This window comes from Quercus lobata, chromosome 1 (genome assembly GCF_001633185.2).
Source record: "Quercus lobata isolate SW786 chromosome 1, ValleyOak3.0 Primary Assembly, whole genome shotgun sequence".
Lineage (NCBI taxonomy): Eukaryota > Viridiplantae > Streptophyta > Magnoliopsida > Fagales > Fagaceae > Quercus > Quercus lobata.
Window position 1 is genome coordinate 23782734 of NC_044904.1, and position 23074 is coordinate 23805807.

At 34.7% G+C, this 23074-nt stretch overlaps 2 protein-coding genes across 2 annotated transcripts; both read right to left on the minus strand.

Moving 5' to 3' along the window:
- Positions 1 to 2003: 2003 nt before the first annotated feature.
- Positions 2004 to 4468, minus strand: LOC115984108 (60S ribosomal protein L10-like). The gene is made up of 4 exons (XM_031107016.1): positions 4346 to 4468; positions 2900 to 3401; positions 2445 to 2526; positions 2004 to 2305 (listed from the first exon to the last, which is right to left on the minus strand). The coding sequence occupies exons 1-4, from the start codon at positions 4353 to 4355 to the stop codon at positions 2225 to 2227; spliced, it is 675 nt and encodes a 224-aa protein (XP_030962876.1). The 5' UTR covers positions 4356 to 4468; the 3' UTR covers positions 2004 to 2224.
- A 2831-nt stretch (positions 4469 to 7299) lies between these two features.
- LOC115989074 (probable LRR receptor-like serine/threonine-protein kinase At1g06840) lies at positions 7300 to 19965 on the minus strand. The gene is made up of 20 exons (XM_031112764.1): positions 19857 to 19965; positions 18889 to 19039; positions 18280 to 18351; positions 18075 to 18146; positions 17682 to 17825; positions 17531 to 17602; positions 17363 to 17434; positions 17068 to 17142; positions 16408 to 16476; positions 16159 to 16227; positions 15888 to 15959; positions 15443 to 15529; positions 13273 to 13341; positions 12553 to 13067; positions 11467 to 11625; positions 10719 to 11002; positions 9749 to 9800; positions 9266 to 9516; positions 8054 to 8188; positions 7300 to 7644 (listed from the first exon to the last, which is right to left on the minus strand). The coding sequence occupies exons 1-20, from the start codon at positions 19963 to 19965 to the stop codon at positions 7300 to 7302; spliced, it is 2874 nt and encodes a 957-aa protein (XP_030968624.1).
- Between the last annotated feature and the right edge of the window lie 3109 nt (positions 19966 to 23074).

The following is a 23074-nucleotide window of genomic DNA, read 5'->3' on the forward strand; positions in this document are numbered from 1 at the left end:
TTCACTGATCAATCTTCACATTTACTTTAAAAATCTTTGGTATAGTGAATTAGAGAAAACTTGGTTATAAAAAACCCTAACTGAATAAACGGAGTGTTTGTCTTTTTAAAAAGTCTTATAATAGATTGCTTATAATGTTCTTTAAATAACAGTTCAAATGGATTTCAATTCAAGTTTCAAATGAATAAGTTATAGGCTTTTTCACGTTGCTGATTTTTGCCGATCCGCGAAGCTCGATGTATCGAGCTTCTTTCAAGGAGGCAGTAAGTTTTGAGCTTCTATCGAAGTATACGCTAAAAATGTGCTTTTTTTGAACTATTCTTGAGCAAACTTTGCATCTTCAACTTGATCTTCAATTACAATTTTAAGACACATCAAAATTCAATAAAAGACACAATTTGGCATGGTTTGACAATACCAAAACTCATGACCCTAATAGGGGGTTTCAACACACTGATTTGTGTCGACTCACTGGACTGCCATCGAGTCAATCGAACCACCATAGAGAGCTGTCCATGATGTACGGCTTGGCGTTGGCACCAAACCCCCCGTTCTGATTGACAACTAGTGCGGTTGTCGATGACAATATATTTTGGATTCCATTGACAACCAAACTAATTGTGTATATTACACACACGTATTATAAAATACACAAATTTAAAATCTCTCTCATGTGAGGGTGCTCAGTGGCAGCCGATGACCACATTGACGAAAATCGCCACTGAAGTTGCTAGAAAACCAATCCAACGGGCTACAGCACAACAGCCTTTCACATTTTTTAGGAGACTGACAACTTTGATGCAGTCCAAAAACCCCTCCCAAAACCAGCCAATCCAGCCAATGAACTCCCCCAAAAATATAACAGGGATTTCCATTATTGCAGTCACTATCGACTGAGTATTCACAGCATACTCTCCAATGAGTTTCAGCAGAAAGTGGCATGCATATGTTGGCACATTTGGAAGGCAAGAAATGACCGTACTAGAAAAGCAATTACCTCCCAAAAGACAGAAAAAGAAAAAAAAAATGTCATGCAAATTCCTTATGTTGCACACAATTAAGCATCCAAAGCTATAGCCTACAAGGCTATAACATCTCAAATTTCGGGTGAGGTTAGCTTAAGTTATATGGTAGAGAAATATTTTGATTTGCCATTTTTTTAAGGGCGGAACTTAAATACAGTACTTAAATGTTCTTTAAATTTTCCTCTTAAAATTCAATCATGTAGTTACTTAAATAAAGATACACTTCATCCCATGATAAGAAGACCATATGACTGAACTTTATGAGAAAAATTTAAAGAGCAACATCTATAAGATATTGTGCTTAAGTTTTACCTTTCTTTTAATTTTTATTAGTCCAAGACTGATTTGAAGATAATGTTCTCCATTTGGTTTAGGTGAAAAAGGGTTTTACATTGAAAATTCAGTGCATCATATCATCGAAGATAAAAGATGTGAAACTTACACCATCCTTTTAAGAAAATGAAATAAACTTTAACTAGGCGATCCAAGGAAAGTTGCTTCGAGCCTAATCCATCACATCATAAATTCTAGTTTGGCATATTCCAATCGATTCTCCTTTTGTTTCATCTTCATAATTCAAATTCCCTGTTCATTAAATTAGTTCTCGTAGAAACCGTGAATATGTGATTATTTTCGGTTTTAAGTCTTTTGTGCCTCTGCACAAAACAAGTGTAGAGGATACAATCATGATCCCAATAATGACCACAATATGGCAGTCTAAACTTCCATGAAACTGAGTGTCAAACTCATCAAGATTCATTTGATTGTCTGCTAAAAACATTACTGATAACAAATTTGACAACCCCAGCAGGTTAAAGAATTATCACTTCCTAAAATCCGTATTCAACACAATATCATGCTCAAAAACTGAGGAAAAGAACAAAATCCACAAAATGGAGGGATATGTTTTGACAATAAAATTAAAAAGAAGGAAGGTGTAGAAACAGTAGAAAGATTTCAGAGAACTTTAACAAATTATAAGAAGCTAAATAATGCCAAGAACACATAGGCTAAAGAAATTTACGAAAATGAATTATTCCAAACGTTAAACAAACTTTGTAAATCCACAAAACAAACACCTCCAAAGATACCTAATACACAATCCATCACAAAAACAAAAGAGGTACTTCAGATACTTTCTATAACACCGATCAAAACTTAAACAGTAATGCTTTTCACTTCTTAGGCAACAGTATATCCTAAGCAGTAGCAGTAGCAGCCTCGGGTGCGAATGCCTTTCCTGGTTTACGATTTGCCAAAGGTCCATGGCATCCAAGATACTGCAAGATTGACAAAACGTTGTTGGTTCCAGACCACCATGATAGTTACAAGATTAAAATGTAAGAGAAACGTGTCCACAAACAAAACCACTAAAATTTCAAGGAAAAATCATAAGATATTAATTTAGCAAAGACAAACCTTGGCATTGACACCATCAGGCATAATACGGTTCTCTTGTTTCAACTTCAGATACTCGGTACGGCTGAACTTAGTGAAACCCCTGAAAATTTCAGCATATAAAGAGTAAGGTGCAACTGTGGAGTTCTATGGCAGCAAAAAGGTGCACATATTGAATAAGGTGCAGAAACTTAAACATATTGAACTAAAACACCTACAAAAAAGCCTATCCCAATAAAGATGTAGCGACTCCTATGACCAAAAAAACACTTGCAGAAAAAAGGAGTGATCAAAAGAAAAAAGAAATTGTAGAAGTGAAGATAGATATAATTAACTACTAGAAACTAGTCTATAAAACACTTGAAATATAACTGAGTGATAAAAGTGATATACTTCTATCCTAAGAAGATCATCCTAGTGGACCAATAGTACTTAAAAATAACAGTTCAAAACTGATAATGAAAATGTCTGCATACCATTTCCTGCTGACAATAATCTTCTGACGACCAGGGAACTTGAATTTTGCACGTCGTAGAGCCTCCTGTGCATGAGGGCTGTTGCTGTCCTTGCAACGAACAGACAGAAGAACCTGACCAATGCTCACCCTCGCACAAACGCCTTGTGGTTTCCCAAAAGCACCCCTCATACCAGTCTGAAGCCTATCTGCTCCTGCACATGAAAGCATCTTATTGATGCGCAGGACATGGAAAGGATGCACCCTGACTCGCAAATGGAATGCATCTTTCCCAGCAAATTTGGCCATATATTTGTTGCATGCAATACGTGCAGCCTCAAGAGCTTCACTTGAAACATTCTCTTTTTCCCAAGACACCAAATGAACACAGAAGGGGAACTCATCCACTCCTTTCTTTTTCATTCCTACATCGTAAATCCTGATCTTGGGGTCCGGTACACCACGGCAATACCGTGATTTCGGGTATGGCTTATTCTTGATCTGGCGATAACACCTAGCAGGTCCTGCAAAAGAACAAGTTTAACGGCCATTAAAATTTAAACAAGGGAAACATCCAGAATCTATCACCTTGCAACCTAAAACTCCTAGAAATATTTTGACACCCAAACTATTCAGATTGGAAAGTATTAGAAGTATGCTATAAAAAAAAAAAAAATTCTTAGTCCTCAAAATGATGTTAAAAAATTACACAAAGAGGACATCAATCTATATGTTAAGTGAAAAGACATTTGAAAAATTACGAAGGCAACGCTAAGAGTGAAAAAAAAGCACAAACAGCAGAAGCCTAAATCATATTACATCATGCATAGTTACAAATTAAAATCCTCGTAGATTGTGCTTTTAATTTTTCCCATTTACAAATCACAAATACCCCCAATCAATAATTAAACAAGAAAAGAAAGAAAGAGCAAGGGAGTCCAAGTACCTATCGATAACAATGATCATCATCCAAAAATTCTACTGGTATCAACGGAACTAAGCTATCTTAATGTTCTCACAAATCCCATTTTAGTTTCACAACTGAATAACCTCACCAACTCTAATAACAATGAATCAATCTCCTCTAGTTTACATTAACCCAACAGGTTTAAATTCATATAAATATGAAAAATGGGGATTCTAAAAAAAAAAAAAAAAAAATTAATCCATCTAAATTCATTTGTTCAACTAAGTTCCTTAAAAAACCAAAACAAAACTATCCTAAAGACCATCCTTAACAAACAAAAACACACACAAACACAGCTCATGTTCAACTAACAAATAAGCTATAACCAATATTTAAAAAAAAAAAAAAAACACACACACACACACACACACATTTAGCGGCATATCTACATAAATGATAATGTGGCAGAGATTCAGAGAAGTAAAACACAAGGACCATTTCCGACATAACATGTAATAACAAGCTAGAAGTTTCAGAAATCTCAAGGACATAGAGACATACTCCTCCCCATGGCGAAAGGTCTGAGCTGAGTCTGCGGCCAACGAGAGAATAAAACCCTAAAATAAACAGGTGGAGGAGGAAGAAATGGTTCTGGGGTTTATATATATAGACACAATGAAGAAGAACCTGACTTGTTTTCTGGGTAAAACCCTAAATAGTAAATACGTGTGGGCATGCGTCAGATTGTTATAGCCCACTTTAGAAATTGGATACATCAACACGACTTTGTCAAATTTGATAAGTACTACAGCATAGCCCAGCCCAGCCCACAATTGTTTTCAACTCTGTTACCTTCTTGGACCCGTCTCCATTTTTTTTTTTTTTTAAATTTGGGCCTAGGTTGGACCACCGACTAGTTTTTTATATAAAGTCTTTTACTTCTTTGCCAAGGTTTTTGTTAAAGAGTCAAAGAGGTATCCAAACCGAGTTTTATAATCTTGGTCATCACACTCTAATGAGACAGTTCTAATCTGGTACGAAAGGTGGGCTACATTCAGACTTACCCCACTTCTCTAATTTGAGTATGTTTTGTCATTTGTCACCTACTTTCATGCTTTGGGCAAATAAGGCCTACTAGCACATCGTGGCTTATCCCTTAACAAAGAAAAAAGATAAGAAAGGAAGAAAAAGTGGTGAGTGAATTCGTATTAACAAAAATCTTACATAATTATCATAGTCCAAAATAAACGAGAAATATGTGTGCAAAAATAATCAGTGTAGTCAAAGGCGTTCCGAGCACTCATCTAGGCGCACGGACGAGGCAAGACGCCATAAAAGTGCCTTAAAGGCACTGAGGTGAGGCGCCTTTAGCGAGGCGCTCGCCCGGATTTTTTTTATTAGGTGAGAGGCAAGAGCCTTAGTAAATTGTGGCTTTAAGGCTTTTAAAGCCACTAATGACATGTTTTGTAAATTTAAAGGGCTACAAGGTTGGTTTTAACCTTGTTATCCTTAGTGGGGATGAGTTGTCACCCACTAGTTCAAATAAATTAATATATAAAAAAAAAAAAGCATAAAACAAAAGATCCAAAAGAATCTTCGAGAACCACTCTTCAACAACACTATAAAGCAACTTTCAGAGCAGCGCATTGCTCTTTCTTCTTCTTAGGTAATATTTTTATTCTTTTAGTTTTTAGTTTTTTTTTTTTTACTCTCTCTCTCTCTAACCGTCTAGCAACTTTCTCCTCTCTGTTTTTTTTTTATTTTTAATATGAAGTTATGAACAATATTTTGGTTTAATATTCAAACTTAGTTGATATTTGGATGAAGACTAATTTTTAATGGTGATTTATGAGTATGATGCATAATGCATGTACTAATTGTTTGTCACAAACATAGGCTCTATTGGGATTCAAACCCAAAAACTGGTTTTATAGACTAGCTCCTATCCACTAGGAACATATTTAGATTTATTTATATAGCATTCTCATACATCAAATACATTAGATTTGAACCCTATATGTAAAAAAACTATATTTAGAATTTGGTGCCTCGCTTCACTTGGGCTAACGCCTTTTTGGCGCCTTGTCGCCTTGGGTGATACAAGGCCTTGGTGCCTTAAGGACACCTTTTGCCTTTGACTACCTTGAAAATAACTACTCACTAACATGCCTTTTTATTTGTTAGTGGGGTAATTATTTTTTGCTAACATGTTTTACAATTATTGATTTTTGATATTGTTGACACGGTATTATTTGATAGCAAATACCTTCTCTACTAAAGCCCCATGAGTCATGACCTGCTTTCTTGTTTATGTGGACAGTTAGAGAATGAAGTAGCCAAAGTTTTGTTTACAGCATTTTTTCCCCCATACAAAAGGGTACTCCAAGCATTGGTTGGCTATACTTCGGTGATGTCAAACCAATGGTGTGCATGTCTTGTATCATCAACCATACTCAGCTAGTTTGGATCTATCCTGGTTAAGATGGACTTGGGCTTTTAAAAGAGCATCAACTACACCATTTTGGGCTTTATAAGTCTTGGACTCAATTTGTCTTAGTTTTGTTTTTTGCCAAGACCCCCCCGCCCCCCATAAGCCCAGACTTGAGATGGGCCTTGTTAATCTAGATCCAACTAGGCTTACTGCAAGAACCTAGTCAATCTTATATTGGATGGCCTCTAGGGATCCCTTGGATTTAACGCTAATTGACTTGTAATAAGGAAAAAAAACGGGTTTTATATAAGAAAAATGATAAGGACACAAAAAATCATACAACTTTTACCATAACTCAACATGTGGCAAACTGTGAATGGTAGAGGTTAAATGGTAGGTCCATACCTCTATCATTCACAATTTACCACATGACAATTTGTGACAAAAGTTGTGAGATTTGTTATGTTCTTAGCATTACTCTTTATGTAGCATGATAGCTATGTCCCCTCTAACCTAGGGGTGTCTTACACATGTGGGATCCACTCCGTGTGAAAGGGGACACGATCATCCTCATTACACCTAATAAGCGCCTTAAGTTTGTTGGTTTATTAATGGCTAGGATGTTTAATAACATCCATCCTCTACGGTGAAGACTACATTGTTAGGAAGACCACATTGTGATCATATCAATGTGTATGTAAAACCAGATTTCAAATATAGCACTTCAATATGTTCTTTTTGGTTATAGTTGCAGGACAGTGTCCCCTTGGATTGAATCACATAGCAGATACTCGATTAACATGATTGAGATAAAATTATGTTTCTTATTAATTGTATTTCACAATTTCACTACAACCTGTTTATATTACAAAGTATGATGTTAGTTTTTAAACCAAAAATATTACACCACCTAGTGCTCTAACTACATTACTTTTCAAGAAAAAAAAATTGTAATGAAGAATAATAAGAGTGAGACTTTACACAACATCAACAATCAAGGTGATTGTAAAGACCATTCCCAGTTCAAAATTTCTAAATAATAGCAACCTTAGGTTTTGATACAACCAATTTTCCAAGATGTTTTCTATCTGGGCATGATGGTTGGAACAACTCCACTAACAAGTTCACTGCCAGATTCATCAAATGCTGCATAAGGAATCTTCACAATAGAAGATGATGATGGAGTTGTCACAACCTTTTCAGCATCAGTGACCATAGGATCTACTGATCTAATGTCCGAATCAGGCATCATATGCCATATACTTTCAAGTTCTCGAACCACCTCTGTTGTTGAAGGTCTAGCATCTGTTTCTTCTTCACAACACTTGAGAGCCAAAGTCAAAAATCTCACCACACATTTAGAAGGATAAGATCTCATTCGACCATCAATAATTGAAAAGATCATACTAGATTGATTCATGGTATTAACCTGAAACAGATAAAAACCATTGAAAAAAAAAATCTATAAGAGACCATTTTATTACAAAAAGTTTAACTACTATATCTAAAGGATCAAATAAAATGAACATTATGCCGTAATGATCACAAATATAATAGATTTGAATGACTGATTGGCATAAGGTTGGAAAATCAAGATTTTAAAAGATTTCAATATTAAGTTAAAATTGGAACTTTGCAAATGAGTAACTCTCTCCTGACTATTCATGCGTAGCATAAAATGACAAATGGTAGGAGGAAAAGGAGACAGAAAGATAGACAAAATGAAAGCTGCATGAGTAAAATAAATTACAGAAGAACAATTTTGCTTTCATGCCCAATCACCTGATATATCATTAGGCCCTATTGAATCAAAGGCAATCGAGTCTATGAGGTTTTACCTCTCTAATAATGTTTTTGCCATGTGAAATTGGCTGCATCCCAGTCAGGAGTTCAAGAAATACGACACCAAGACTATAAACATCACTCTTGTCTGTCAGTTGAAGAGTTAAGAAATACTCCGGATCTAGGTAACCCTGCAAATTTTATATAGAGAATGAGAGAATAAAGAAATAGACATAATCACATCTATGACATTATTAAGTCTATTTCATCTACAATCAGTTTCATTTATTTATTTATTCTTTTTTTTTTAAATTGCTAAATTTATAATTTTAACAAATATGGAAATATGGACAACACTATTATCATTTCATTTTAGAAGCCCATGCTAGATTGTCAAATGTTGAAACCGTATTTTTAAAAACTGGACAGAGAAAATAACCTAAAAGGAAAGAATTTCTTGGTTTTCTAGTCGGACTTCGGTTCAACCGGTGGTTGGACTGTGATGTCTTAAATAATAAATATTTCAATTAAATATATATTAGCTTATGTTACTAACTTGTGACCCTAAATATTCTTGCTCTTAAATTACTTTTGATTTTAACCTAGGAGGGAGGCTTAGACAACCTCATTGATAGTCGTTATGTAAACTATCAATGTGGGACTTTTCCATATCAAGAATCAAATCCACATTTCTATATCAAGGAGAAAAGATTAAAGGGAAGAGTGGCTCATTCATGTGTCAAATACACTATTAACATTTTTTTTTTCTTGTATAAAAAAAAAACTTTTTCTTTTTCTTTTTCCTTTTTTCAATGTGAGACTAGTTTAGGCATTAATGTTGAAAGTCCCATATTGGAAATATAAAGAATGATATTATTCTTCTTCCTTTAGTTTAATGTTTGACTTGTTGGTCGGCCCAATTATTCATCTTTTTTTTTTTTTTTTTTTTTTTTTTTTTTTTTTTTGAGAAATAGGTTTTAGCAGTTGAAGTGTTGGTTTTCTTGTTTTAATTGGTTTTTAGAAAACTTTCAATTTTGAGATAGGTCTGGACTGGTAGGTCTTGGTTCACACAGTCAGTTTGGTCTAATTTTTAAAAGTGGTTGAAACGTATAAAACTTTTAGGCACTTAACATGCAGCACTAGTGTCACATATGGAGAACACCGGTGACAAAATCGATGATAGTGGGGGGGAAAATTCACTCATAAACCTAGATTCTACGGAGTTTATAATTCTAGCATTAGTTAAGCATAAAAAATAAGTGTCTTACTGGTGTCCCCTTCACAACTGTAGATACATGAGCAGGCACAACACCTTCAATATCCGGAACAGGTGCAAGTCGTGAAAGTCCAAAATCAGCAACTTTTGCCGTATACTTAGAGTCCAATAATATGTTGCTAGCCTTGATATCTAGGTGAAATATTGGAGGATCAGCTTCAGTATGTAGGTAGAGGATGCCCTTAGCCGATCCCAGGGCAATTGTCAATCTCATAGCAAAACTCAGAGGTTCTTCAGACTTAGCTATATTATTGCACACATGAACCACTAATAAGTCATTAGAATGGGATGTAGAATTTTAAAAAGTACATTTGTTCTGTTTAGCTCAAAAAGGACAGAAAAGAGGGGGGCTGGGGGTGGTGAAGAAAAATTGTAAATTGAAATTTTCACTTGCATTCATATGCAATGAAGAACACTCAGAAAAAATTATAGTGAGATCAATAAAAGGCAAGCTTAAAGAATGAAAAAGGCATACCAGAAAGGTGATCCCTTAGAGTACCATTTGACATAAACTCATATACCAACATCTACATGCAAAAAAAAATACGCAGATGAAGCCCTCCCTGATGCATGATAGACTAGAACGGTTCAACAACAAAATTAAAAGACAGGAAAAATAAAGATAGGACCTAGGAGTTAGCACCAAGTGAGGAAAAACCACCAAAAGTTAGCACTTAGGGTTGGCTGGAGTTGGCACCAAACCATAAAACCAAAAGAAATTTTCATTCATAAAAAATAATCTCCATTTGATTAGAGTACAATATTTGCTTATATAAAGATACTAAATACTAATTCTAATTTACATAGGAAACATTACTTATTGAATCACAAAACTACCATTGACTTTAAATAAAAATACTAATTAACCTAATTATTTATGGCCTGAAATAAAAATATAATTGATGTCTAAAAAGAAATCAAAATAATTCTTTGCTTGTGCTTCCCACATCACTCCCCAAGCTAAATTTTCAACACAAATTAAGCAACAAAGTGCAAGAAAAACTTGTCCTAGGAGTGAACGCCAAACAACTTTGCAGAAGAAACATAGTGCTCATGAAAATGAAAATGAAAAGCTATCTTCTCCCAAGTTCAATGCTAAAGGAGATATATAAGGTTTTGATGCATTTTTACAAGTAATCTTTAATTTATGAAGATCTTTATATATAACTCTATATTATTAACAAACTTGGCATAACATCTCATATTAAATGTCTCTAGATTGAATTTGATTTCTTTTATTGTTTGCAATTGTTCAAAATAGCTATATGCACAATTTTACATCTTTCAATTTTTCACTCTTGCAGCTTTTAATATTCGTATGGTTTAGCCGCATCAACTTCCTAAGTTCATGGAATAATCTCCTCATGTATTCAATGATGAGATTGATGGATAATCCAATATTTTATTGTTCATATATGTATACTCATCAAGATGAGAAAAAGTACCTGTTCACCTTCCTCATCGCAATATCCAATCAAAGACACAAGGTTTCGATGATGTAACCTTGATAACAATTCTATCTCTGTCAAGTACTCTGTTTCACCTTGTAAGGATCCCTCTCGTGCACGTTTTATGGCCACAACTGTACCATCAGCTAGAATGCCTTTATAAACCTTTCCGTACCCTCCTTGGCCAACCTGAGTGGAGCTGTTAAAGTTGTTTGTAGCCATGACCATTTCTTCAAAAGTGAAATTCTTCGTACCATCAATTTTTATGGAGGCCTTAGACACTGCATATTAAATACAGGTCCAATGTTAAAAAAATGAAACATAGTGACATTTGCTGCATATAAAGATTCTATGTCCATTTTTTAAAAAATAACTGATAAAATTATGTATTAATTATCAGAATGTTTTACTTATGCTAACACACATTACATGTTACAAGTAAACAACATTGTTAAAATAGTTGCTGACTGGTTGTGGTTTTAGCAAATATGCAACCAACTGTTTTCATCTCTAAATGATGTTTCCAATCATGGACCAGTCCAAACTTGGCTGAAGCTTGCTCAACAGTATTAGCCGAGGTAGGGCTAAGATATTGACCAAGCCAGGCTAAGGCCTTTGTAATTGTACAAGCATCGGCCTGATCCAATTGATAATCAGGTTGTAGAATAGAAACAATTACAAGCAAAGTTAAAAATCATGACATATCTACCTGAATACCCTAACTTCCTGAACATAAGATACTCACAATGACGTCTTCTTGAAATTAAATGGTGCTTCCTCATATGCATTCTCAGTATCAGTAGAGTAACAACTGCAGACAATGTAACTGCACCTGTAATGGTCCCCAGTACTATGCCAGCCAATGCGCCTTTGCTTAAACCAGAGCTTGGAGAGTTGTCATTCTCTGCAACATTAGTGAAAACTATGAGCACAAACAAAATCAAAACTATCCAGCATTATTCCTCTCATATATGAATACATGAAAGAAGGGAAGATATGAATGAGTAATAGTTCATCTATCCTTGGGGTCAAGTCATAGGTGACATAGGGTGTGAATTTGAAGCGGTCTTCTTGATTAGTATAGAAGATTAGAACACAACTTAATTGCCTAAAAAATTAGAAATCATCTTGAACTAAGAAATAAGAATTGCCATTATAAACTTATGTGGTGGATCAAAGTAGTGCAAATGCATCTGTTATACCACTGAGCATCACTGGTGTGTTTGGATTAGCTTTTTGAGGAAAATGCATTTGCTTATTTGCTGAAAGTTGGCAATAGTACAGTTCTACTTAGAAAGAGATGAGGTTTTAAAAAGCTTTATATAAGCAAATAAGTTAAAAAGCTAATGGAAAAATGCTAATCCAAATGCAGTAGGACCTTTCTTCAACATAGTTGGCAGCAAAAGAAATGGTGATATCCACTTAAATGTGCCACCCACAGACAAACTACACATCTCTCAGAATATGAACCCAAACAATAACATAGCAATGACATGGGCTTAAAGATTGTCTTTTAAATATAGAGAATTTTAAGGTACAGGTCAAAATAAATTGGGGAAAATAGTTGTACATTCGTCAACTGCTAAACAAGCATTAGTTTCAACTACAAGAAAGCTTTTCGATAGATGCGATAGAATTTCAACGTATGGTAACTGTTCCACAATGATTGCTCTTTATCATCAAGTCAAGACACTAATTGCTTTTTGGTATAAGTGGGGTTTGAACCCCAAATCTCTTATTTGATGACAAGAGGTTTTATCAATTGAGCTAATTGGAACCCACCAACTACAAGAAAGCTTTGTTATAAAACATATTGGGTTTCGAGACGGACCATCTTTATAGAAGCCCATTAGAGGGAAGCGGATTAGTTCATAAGGTCCAAAAAGGTCATTATCCGAAATATTCCATGATGTGAACATGCCGAAGATGCGACGCCGACGAACCTCACTCATATTGAACTTAGTAGCACTGCTAGCATCATACACAGGAAAAAGCTTCAATTGCATTCCCAGTCGATGTCCGTTTTCCCATGCAAAAGATTCAATGGACAGCTGATAGAGAAACAATTGAAGACCGGATGTCAAGTATTCCTCAAATTTATCTTTGTATTGACGAAAATCTAAGAATCCAGGACTTTTCAACCGATATCCAACAAACAGAGGGGCAGCACAGAAACATTCTACTGGAGCTGTAGAGGAATTTGAATATTCGAAAGGGGGTTCACATTCTTGAGCCAGACAAACAGAAGTTGTATTTGTTGAACTTTGACTGCTATTTTCATCCCCAGGTTCGAATCCACAGAAGTGGGATAGGCTGGAGTTCAAGCATAAGGGATTCCCTTGAAGCCTGAAAAAGTTGAAAATAAAAACAAGTGACATGACATATCAATGTGCTATGTCTGTTACACCTTGCAAAACTAAAGCTACAAAGATAACACCCACAATATTTTAACAAGTATTCACATTTTGAAAATGCATTTTGTTACACATGAAGTTCTATATGAAAAACTAATTAGAAAGCAAAGAATGTGGAAGGAGGTATAGAAGCAAACCAGACAGTGACATTTGGAAATAGATCAGTGTTGCCTGTAATATTTGAAAGCTTATTATTCTGCAACTCCCTGCAATACAAAAGAACCAAAAGCAATAACTTAGAAGATCCAGTATGAGAGCAACTTTATTGAAGTCAACCCAGGAGTTTACAACTTTGAATTTTACCAAAGACTGTTATCAGAAAAAGGAATCAACTTTATTTTGTACCAATAGAAAAACAAGATGTCTGTTTGATGTGTACACACCCCCAGAATTTTTTTTTTTTTTTGATAGGTAACGTAAAATATTATTAAAAATCATAGCCAACCTGAGTACATTGGGAATGTAACATTGTTGTTTAGGTAAAAGGGAAAATGGACAGTAACAGAAAATGCTCCTGTTAGTGCGCCTTAGGTTGGTTAGATTTGTTGAGGATGAATACCAGAACAATGACACATGGTGGTTCCTAAGGCAAGGGGGTTAGGATTTGTATGGCTAATATGCAAAATCACTCTGAGAAGGCTCCGCATGGGGCAAAATAAAGCAAGCTTGGGCACAGCCGAATCAGAATCTGATTGGAATCTTGAGCAAGAGTTCAACTATGAAGATCCAGATTTTGAAGTGTCAAGAATCAGATACTGGTTCTCACTTCTCAGCAGAATGTGCTTGGCCAAGTGTGTCAGATTTTGAGTCCTAATAAGTATTCATTGGCTCAGGATGGAGGGAAACAGAAGAGCATTTGGGATTTGGAAGAATGATTGAGCACTACAATATTGGTTCGTTGGCCAAGATTATAGAGTTGCTAATGCTGAGTTGGAGGGGGGTAGACTGGTGCTGTGCTAGATGCTGAGGTGAAAAACCGGTGAGAAGCTGTTGGGCTTAAGACTAGGAAAGACTATTGAAGCCCAATGAGGAGAAAGGTTTAGACTGGAGGAATCTGTTTCACTAGCCCATTAATAGTGATTCTTTAAACTTTTTTCCATTGGAGAAGATAGATGGGAATGATACTGTTAGGCCACCACTAGTGGCGGTTCAGGAGGGAATAAAGAAGTGGACAAACTGTCTTGTGGGGGCATTTTTTGGAGAAAGCTCCTCCTTTCTTCTAGGTTAAGAACAAGGTTAAGAAACTGCGGCAATATTTTGGTTCTGTTGAAGAGATGTCTGCTGAAAATGGGATGTTTTTGTCCAAATTCAAAAAATGCAAAGGCTATAGGGAAGAGGTGTTGGAATCTTGCAAGTGGCATGTGATCAATAATATTTTGATACTGAGATGCTGTGAACCGGATATGCAATTCATAAGTCCTTTTCTAGCAAAGGTTCTTATTTGGGTAAACTTCCATCATATTCCTGTTGATACTGGGAGCATGAGTAATCGAGTTGTATTGTTGGGAAGCCTTTGTACTTGGAACACAATCACTGAGAAACAATTAAGAATGGCATTTGCGAGGTTGTGTGTGTGCAGGTTGATCAGCAGGCTGATTTTCCTAAAGTGGTCAGTGTTTAATGGTGGTTTCACTGATGTTGAAGAGCCCTTGGAAGTCACAGAATTGTGGTAATTGTAAGGTATGGACATAATGAGAGGACATTTTTGAAGAGGCCAATGTAATTATGGCAACCAAAGGAGTCTAATGAGGTACAGAGCAAAGTTGAGAAAGAGAACACTGATGATGATGGATTTATTGAAGTTTCAAATAGAAAGAGGAAAGGGATTGAAGTAATTTAAGAGGGTGAAATTGTGAGAAGTGTGGAGATGAAGCAAATATCTCAAAGGGAAGCTCTTGATACAAACAAATTTTTCTTGTTTGATGATGTAGGGGAGGAAAAGTATGATGATCAAGGAGTAGAAGTTGTTGTTCTGGAGGATGTAAGTTTTCAAAAGACCAATGGTAAAGCTAGCTTGGGCAGCTACCATCTATCATCTTTGGCTTTTTCGAAATTCTCAAATATATAATGGGAGAGCCAGGCTTGCAAGCTATAGGTGCCAACATTAAATATAGGTTGTTTTGGTGTAACAATATAAATCATACTGCTTTGAATAGGCCTCTGTTGTCCATGGTTTTGTAGCAATTGGCTGTGTTTCTTAGGTATAGTAGTTTCCCTGCTAGTTGTAAATGTTGTAAATATATACATTGTCTAAATGAAAGATTTATGCATTCATCAAAAACAAAAACATTTTCGTTCAGGTCTTACACTGTAAGTTTCTTCATTCCATTCAAAGTACTATTTTGCCAAATGATAGATGGAACAGAGCCATTCAATGAATTGTTTGCAATTGACCTGCATGGGGAACACAATTTACCAAATAAATCCAGTTTCTTTTATTAACAGTTTAATTTATTGACTGATATTAACTAGTAACTTTACAATCTCACTATTGTGATAAGTGGAAACTCAAATCTAGATTTTTTTTATTGGAAAGTTACACACGTCGGCAGTGGGTTTTGAACCCATGACCTTACCCTCCACCCATTCTTACAAACAGAGGAAGTGCCATTTGAGCTAGAGCTCATTGGCTCAAATTTATATAAATGTGAAGAAAACAAATTTCTGAGCAGATAAATATGAAATAATTTACAATAAAATTGAACCACATAACTAAACACAGAAGAAGGAAAAAGAAAGGGAGAATATTCACAATTTTTGAAGTTGAGGGAGAGACGAAAAGCTGGTGGGAATTGCCCCAGTAAGACTATTGTTGGATAACAAGCTGAGCATATTGTTCAAATAATAGATGTCAGAAGTCAAGGGAATTGCTAGTATAAATTTTCTTCAAAAACTACTTAAAAAAAAAAATTGAAAACTGACAGACACGTCTGTAAATATTTTGTAATACCTGGAAAATAAGTTTAAACAAAACAGGAAAAAAAGAAGCAGATAGTGTTCATTCAAGAGATGGAGAATCTTACATAGTTGTCATATTCCCCGAAAGCCTATATGAAGGTATCGTTCCATTTAGCTGATTTGAACTGAGATCTCTGAAAATGATATAAAGTAAAAAAATAAAGAAAACATATGTAACTAGTGCCTCATGGAGTTGTCTTTGACAAAGTAAAGAGAAAATTTTATTCAGCCTGGTGCATTTATTTTTCTGATTTAAAAGCCATACTTTATCATCATAGGACTACTACAAAGGAAAGCAAAATGAAGCAACTTACAGATAATAAAGGTTTGGTATTTGGCTCAAATCCGGAGTTGGTCCCTGCAAACTGCAGTTCCTAAGGCTCCTGTCAAATCCAACCAAACCCAAATATTATCAATCTTGCATTAAACATCACGTCACATGTGAATGTGCGTACTCCTTGATTGCCATCTTGCAAGTGTATAAAGCTTTTTTGAATTAAGAACATGAAAGCTTTATGATATCTGATTAAGATAATCTAGCTTATTTACAAGTTGTGCAGACTACATAGTGAAGTGGAACGTCAGAGCAAAGGATCAATAAGGAAATCCTGACTTGATCAGTGGACCAGTGGCCATGATGTTTCACAAAATTGCAATAAATACCTTCATGCCAACCAACACTTCTAAGTTGAATAACTTTCCCATTTGTATTTCTTTTCAATGAAAGTTGGAATAATTTATGTATTTTTCACTACAAAAAGTACACCATATTATCTATCTTATATTACCATTTTATTTTGCTAGTATTTTCCTTACTATTTTAGTTTTGCATTTTAGGAAAAAACAAAGCTTCTTCTGTCATTAAGCCAAAAAAGTAAATAAAAACTTTTAGCCTTACACTTCAAGGCTAGCACCCTGCTCTGCCTTTACTTTTGGGACCCAGTTACAAACATATGATAATAGTATGTACTTACAACTTCAGCAAATTAGACATTTTCCTATAAGAAGCTGGAATTGTAGCCCCATTGAAGTTATTGTTATCAAGTTGACTGAAAAACAAAGAAAAATGAAACCATTAAGAAACATGAATATAGATACTTAACAAATGTTACATTGTAGAAAGATGAAAAGTGAAAACTTATAAATTATAACCTTGTTCAAGATGAAAACCAAACTAAAAAGAAAACAAATTCACAATTTTTAAATTTAGAGACATTTATGTGATAGACACAAAAATATATTTATGCTCTAGGAAAGTAGAAACCGTACAGTATCCGTAATTGTGGCAGTTCAGAGAACTCTGGTGGAAGATACCCTGATAAGTTGTTATTATCAAGAAGGCTGCAGGTGCATAGTTGAAGATGGTTACTGATCTCACAGATTGTACTGACAGATGACTCATACGAAATATTAGAATATGACAAACTACTGACTTACAAGTGAAAAAGATTTGGTAACCTAGATAACTCACGAGGGATTTGCCCACTGATTGAATTGTTATTCATGTGACTGCTCACAAAAAAGAGAAGTGGAAGGGTTAGTCCTTGCAGACCTGATTTAGACAATATAACATCAGAAATATACTCACAAATGTTGCGTTGCGTTCAAGTTTGCAAATGATGTGGGTATTGGTCCTGATATTTGGTTTTGGTCAATTTGTATTCTGTTCAATTTTGGAAGGTTCCCAAGCTCTTCAGGTAAAAAACCTGTTAATTGGTTTCCATTCAGAAGCCTGGAAACACAGAATTAAAGACAAAGCAAATGCAATGCAACATTAAAATACCAAGTATTCTGAAAAATAATATAAAGTAAAATTAGTCCAGATTTGATAAGGATCATCTCCTATATTATTTAGAAATCAAAGACTTTCAATATGCATGAACTAGTAGCATATCTCCATTTCTTAACAGTAAAGGAATATAATCATCTTATAACATTGTTGAGCATCTAATCTAACAAGCAGTGAAGCTTCTCAACTTACAAGAGTTCCAAAGTTGTAATACTGCCTATCTCCTTTGGTATTATTCCACTTATGCTGTTCCACATAAAATCCCTTCAAAAGAGTAGATAGAGAAAAATATATTAGTAGGATTTTTGAATATTAATTGAGAGGTATCCAAAAGCTATGATTCAAATAAAGATATTTGTATCACAAAAAAATTATCCTCAGATATCCTTTGCCATACAATATTTTCAAATTTGATAATTGGCCAAGCGCTGGAGACAAACTTCCTGACAAATTCATATGTAGTAGTTGCCTGCAGAGAAGCATCCCAAAAGAAAGTTATTAAAGCACAATAGCTAGCTCTTCATTGGAAATGCTTAGTTGCAATGCAATTAATAGCCAGGTTTTATCAAAGCTTGACACTCTTATATGTGAACTTGTGACTAGTGTATAATCTAACAAAATGCCAGGCATGAGATAACAATTGAGTCTGTAGGCAATAAGTTTTATAATAAATCATTAGTTATTAATTCTGGACAAATGAAAAGATCATGAAGACAGATTTTAAATTAATTAAGACCTGCTAGTGATCATTTGGAAAATTGTGGCTAATAGATCCTATTCTAATAAATTTCTTTAATCTTAAATGAACTACAGAACCAATGAATTTTGTTCCCTGCACCAATTACTATGAGAAGATATAAAAGTGGAATAATATATCTCATCATGCAAGGGGACCAAAAAGAAATACAGTAAGAAAAAAATTTCTGTGTGAAAGAAAATATGCAACATTATTCACATCAATAAGGCTCCCTGATAGAAATAAATTCAGGAAAGGTTAAAATCATACAATTGTTGAACATGTAGATATCCATCGTCTGATATTGTATTGTTGCACACAACTCCTGTCCAATTTGAAGTACATGGGTCTCCTTGATCCCAATTACTCAGAGTTTTATTCGGATCTATCAAACTGCTCTTGATGGTCTGCAATGCCTTCACTGCAAATTAATACAAATGTTAATTATTGTTTCATCAACATTACATTTAGAAAGTTCATAAGCTTTGCTGGTCCTTGTGTTTCTATACTTCTAGTATCTGGGTTTCTGCATTTAAGGAGAGTGAAGTTATTTTTAACAAATATGCATTAACATTATTAGCAGCCCCAAGTTTTGAGCATACACAATCAATAAATCAAATAGCAACTACAGTTCAACCATATGCAACATCATTTTTTTGATAAGTAAGAGAATAATTTGTTAGAAAGAATAATCACTCAAATGCAAGTGTCCTTGAAGAATTACAAACGGGTACTCATGAGGTCTAAAAAAAAAGTCAATAATAGAACTACAAGACACCCCCGATCAATAGACAATATTCAAACATAGATCTCAAAAGGCTATTTTTAATATCTTGCACAGATTACTTTTCATTCTTAAAAGTCTGGCGATTCCTTTCTCTTCATATGGTCCACAAAATACAATGCAAAGTAGATTGCCATTTGCCACACTACCCTATTATGGTGGTGTCCAAACACCCCTCTTCAACTATATGCAAGACTAATCACTCTTAATTTGCCAAAACTCTTAGGAAATTGTGAATTTAATCATTTAAACATTATTTATTATAAAATAACTTGTTAGAGAGTACACAAGTAAAATTTCAGTAGAGTGGTGAAAGTTATACACTATGTTACGACAGTGTGAAACTCAGCTTATGCTATAATAATAAGCGATTTTAGAAAAATAAGCATCCCCTCAAGAACTTAATAGTAAAAATAGCTTGTGAATCATAAAATGCAAAAGAAAGCAAAATCACCTTCATCCGGGTTGGTAATCCCAATATACTGAGCTCTAACAAGTAGTGAAGAACAACACAACCATGCAACAATAAATAATCCACAGGTCCAAGCTCTTGACAGATACATCTCACTAACACAGAGAACACCAGAGCTCTCAAATTTCTCTTAGTACCCAAGTCGGGAATTTCTGGTAGTACCCAAGTGCTCCACCTAATAACAAGAATGAAGAAACAACTATCAAAACTCACACAAATAAATTCTAAAGCAATTCAGTTTAACTGAAAAAAAAAACCATTACAGTACTGGTGGATAAATGTATGAATGAATACTCAAACCAAATAAGAGAATCACTCAGAGTTGTTGTCCCTTACTTACAACTTGAGAAGAAACAAAGTGGCAAAATTGTAATCAAAATGTTCACATATATTAAGATTGAATAGTTTGAAAAAAAGTTAACCAAGCAGATATGATAGACTACAATTGAATATTAGAGCAGAAGTTTGAAACTTTAGATTAGACCTACATTCTCAAAAAGATTAGACCTAGTGAAGGGTGGTATCTTGCTGACCAAGTCTCCATTAGGAGTGCTCAAGAATTTGAATTTGTCATTGAAAATGGAGATGACAGCCATAGCCATAGTCACTGAGTCACTGACGTTGGGTTTTCAGAATAAAAAATAGTGAAAGCCGGAGCTCAGACTTTAGCTTCCTGATGTCACATTTGTAGTGTTGACCTTGAATCTAAATCCTCTCTCTACATTGTTTTATTTTATTATCAAATTCAGATTTGGCCTGGTTGCTGAGAAAACTAGGGGAACAAAATGTTTCATTGTTTTGGGTCTTACATTTGCACATTGGGACTGTTGAGTTAGTTTGAGTTTATATCATTCAAGTTGGTCGTGGGTTTTTCTTGATTACGTTTGCAGTGGCAGCCAGTTCTTCGATTTTTGTTTTTTTGTTTGTTGACATTTTGCATTTGGGTCTTTCTTTGATTTTAGGGTTAATTGCACTTTGTCCCCAAAGATATTGGGTCAAGTTCGATCCAGTCCACTAAGGTATAAAATCAACCAACGTCTTCCTTGATTGATTGGGGTAAACTATTAAGAAAATCGGTTAACTTTAATGAAAAGTGAATTTTTTTTCTTTCTTAAATTCGTGTCCTGGCCACATTAAAAGGTCTATTAAGCCCTTTATAACACTAAATATATACACATACAAAGTCAAATTAGATAATTAATTTAATCAATGCATGTTTGGTGAATTCTAATTACTTTAAACTAACATGATATCGGGCTGTGTCTATTTCACGCACTGAAAATGCACACACGCACACACAAATGCTACGCGGCTAAAGAAAACAATAAAATATAATATAGTCAGCTATACCAATTCCAAGTAAGCATTCTTCATATTATCCAAGAATAAGTCAGTCAAATGACCAAACACTTGCTGATATTAGACTCAAGCTCACTCTCTCAGTCTCTCTCTTGAGTTCCCAACTGATGGTTCTTGGAGAACATGAATAATGAAGGTTGGTTGTGTTCTTGAAGTTAGCATGGGTGGTCTCTAGTGTTAATGGAAGAGGTGGGCTCAGCCCAAGACACAACCCTTGCCTTCCCCAATGATCCAGTTGAGCTCTTCAAAAGATGGGCTATTATGGTCTAGTTAAGCTTCTAGCTTAAGGGAATATAAAGGGGAAATTGAAAATAGACATTTGGATTTTGGGTATTCTTGGTTTTTTGAAAGGGAAATTGAAAGGGGAAAATTTATTCTAATGTGATGAAACAATCTTCTAACTGCACCTTCTCTTTCCCCCAAGCATCCACAATGTACACTACTTAGGTTTTGATGTTAAATTAAAATTGTGTTTCTAAGACATAATTTATGTATAACATGATTACTATTGAATTTTTGCATTAGAGATATCCAAACTGATATGTTGAATTGAAATAGTGTTTCTAAGACAATTTCTATATAACATGAATAATATTGAGTTTTTGAGTTAGAGATATCCAAACCTTAAAGGTTTGAATGTTTGATATCCAAATTGATATATAGAACTGAAACAATGTTTTTAAGACATAATTTCTGTATAACATGAATTCTATTGAATTGTTGTCTTAAAGATTTTAAGGTTTGGATGTTTGATACCCAAATTGAAATAGTCTTTCTAAGACATAAATTGTGTATAGCATGAATACTATTGCATTTTTGCCTTAGAGATGTGCCAACTAATATGTAGAACTGAAATAGTCTTTCTAAGACATGATTTCTATATAACATGAATTTTATTGAATTTTTGTGTTAGAGATATTCATACCTTAAATGTTTGGATGTTTGATAACCAAACTAATATTTAGAATTGAAATAGTATTTTTAAGACACAATTTCTAAATAACATGATTTTTGCTTCCATAATATCAATATTCGTCTTACTTTATAGGAAATGATTGTCGTTCGTTTTTTTGAGAATCAAGAAATGATTATCTTAACATTGTGGATCGGATTGTAATAAGATATTGACAAGTCATGTGTCATTTGGGTGAACATTATAATCACCTTCTCACTCATAATACATCAGTTGCCTTCACTTTTATGGTCACTAGCCGTGAATTCGTGCATTGTGCGTGATAATTATTTTATGGTGGTTTTATTAATTAATTAATTATTATTTTTACAATTTAAACTAATTTTATAAAGAGTAATGTATTTTGCAATCATATTTTTATTTATCATAGGAACAATCATAAATGTAAGATAGGAACTGTAGGGCGTAAATGATTTATGGGCCAAGCCGAGGAGGATTATGGCCCAAGTTCAACAAAATAGCCTTTGGGAACCGCCGAGGGTAGTTCAGTCCTCGGCAGACCCAAAGTTCCCCCTCGTAAAGAAGGGTAAAAATGGTATAAAACTGAAACTCGGAAAAAAAGATCTAAAATATCCGGGGAAAGCTGCTGTTATTATCATTTAATGTTCTGAACCCGACAGGGCCGCATTCTTTGGCTTCTACAACCACCCCCAACGACTTTGGGTGATAGACTGATGGGATAAGTATCAGCCTTGGAAAGATTGACACTACACGTGGATGAAGGATAAATGGATACAGGCGAGTATAAAAGAAAAACTAAGTAATCTTGGGAAGGGGCTGGAAAAATGGCCAAGAAACGAGAGCCTCCCAGCCCACCTCCATGAGAAGTACTCTAGGGGTGACGATCATTTAACCTTGTATGAACCCC

Coding starts and splice junctions, on each gene's coding strand:
- LOC115984108 (XM_031107016.1), bottom strand. Junction 2,527..2,899: donor ATTATTGTCAGCAGGAAATG/GTATGCAGACAT, acceptor TGAAATTTTCAG/GGGTTTCACTAAGTTCAGCC. Junction 2,306..2,444: donor CTGATGGTGTCAATGCCAAG/GTTTGTCTTTGC, acceptor TCAATCTTGCAG/TATCTTGGATGCCATGGACC.
- LOC115989074 (XM_031112764.1), bottom strand. CDS start 19,965: ATGTATCTGTCAAGAGCTTGGACCTGTGGATTATTTATTGTTGCATGG. Junction 19,040..19,856: donor GATTACCAACCCGGATGAAG/GTGATTTTGCTT, acceptor ATTAATTTGCAG/TGAAGGCATTGCAGACCATC. Junction 17,435..17,530: donor TTACCAAATCTTTTTCACTT/GTAAGTCAGTAG, acceptor ATGCACCTGCAG/CCTTCTTGATAATAACAACT.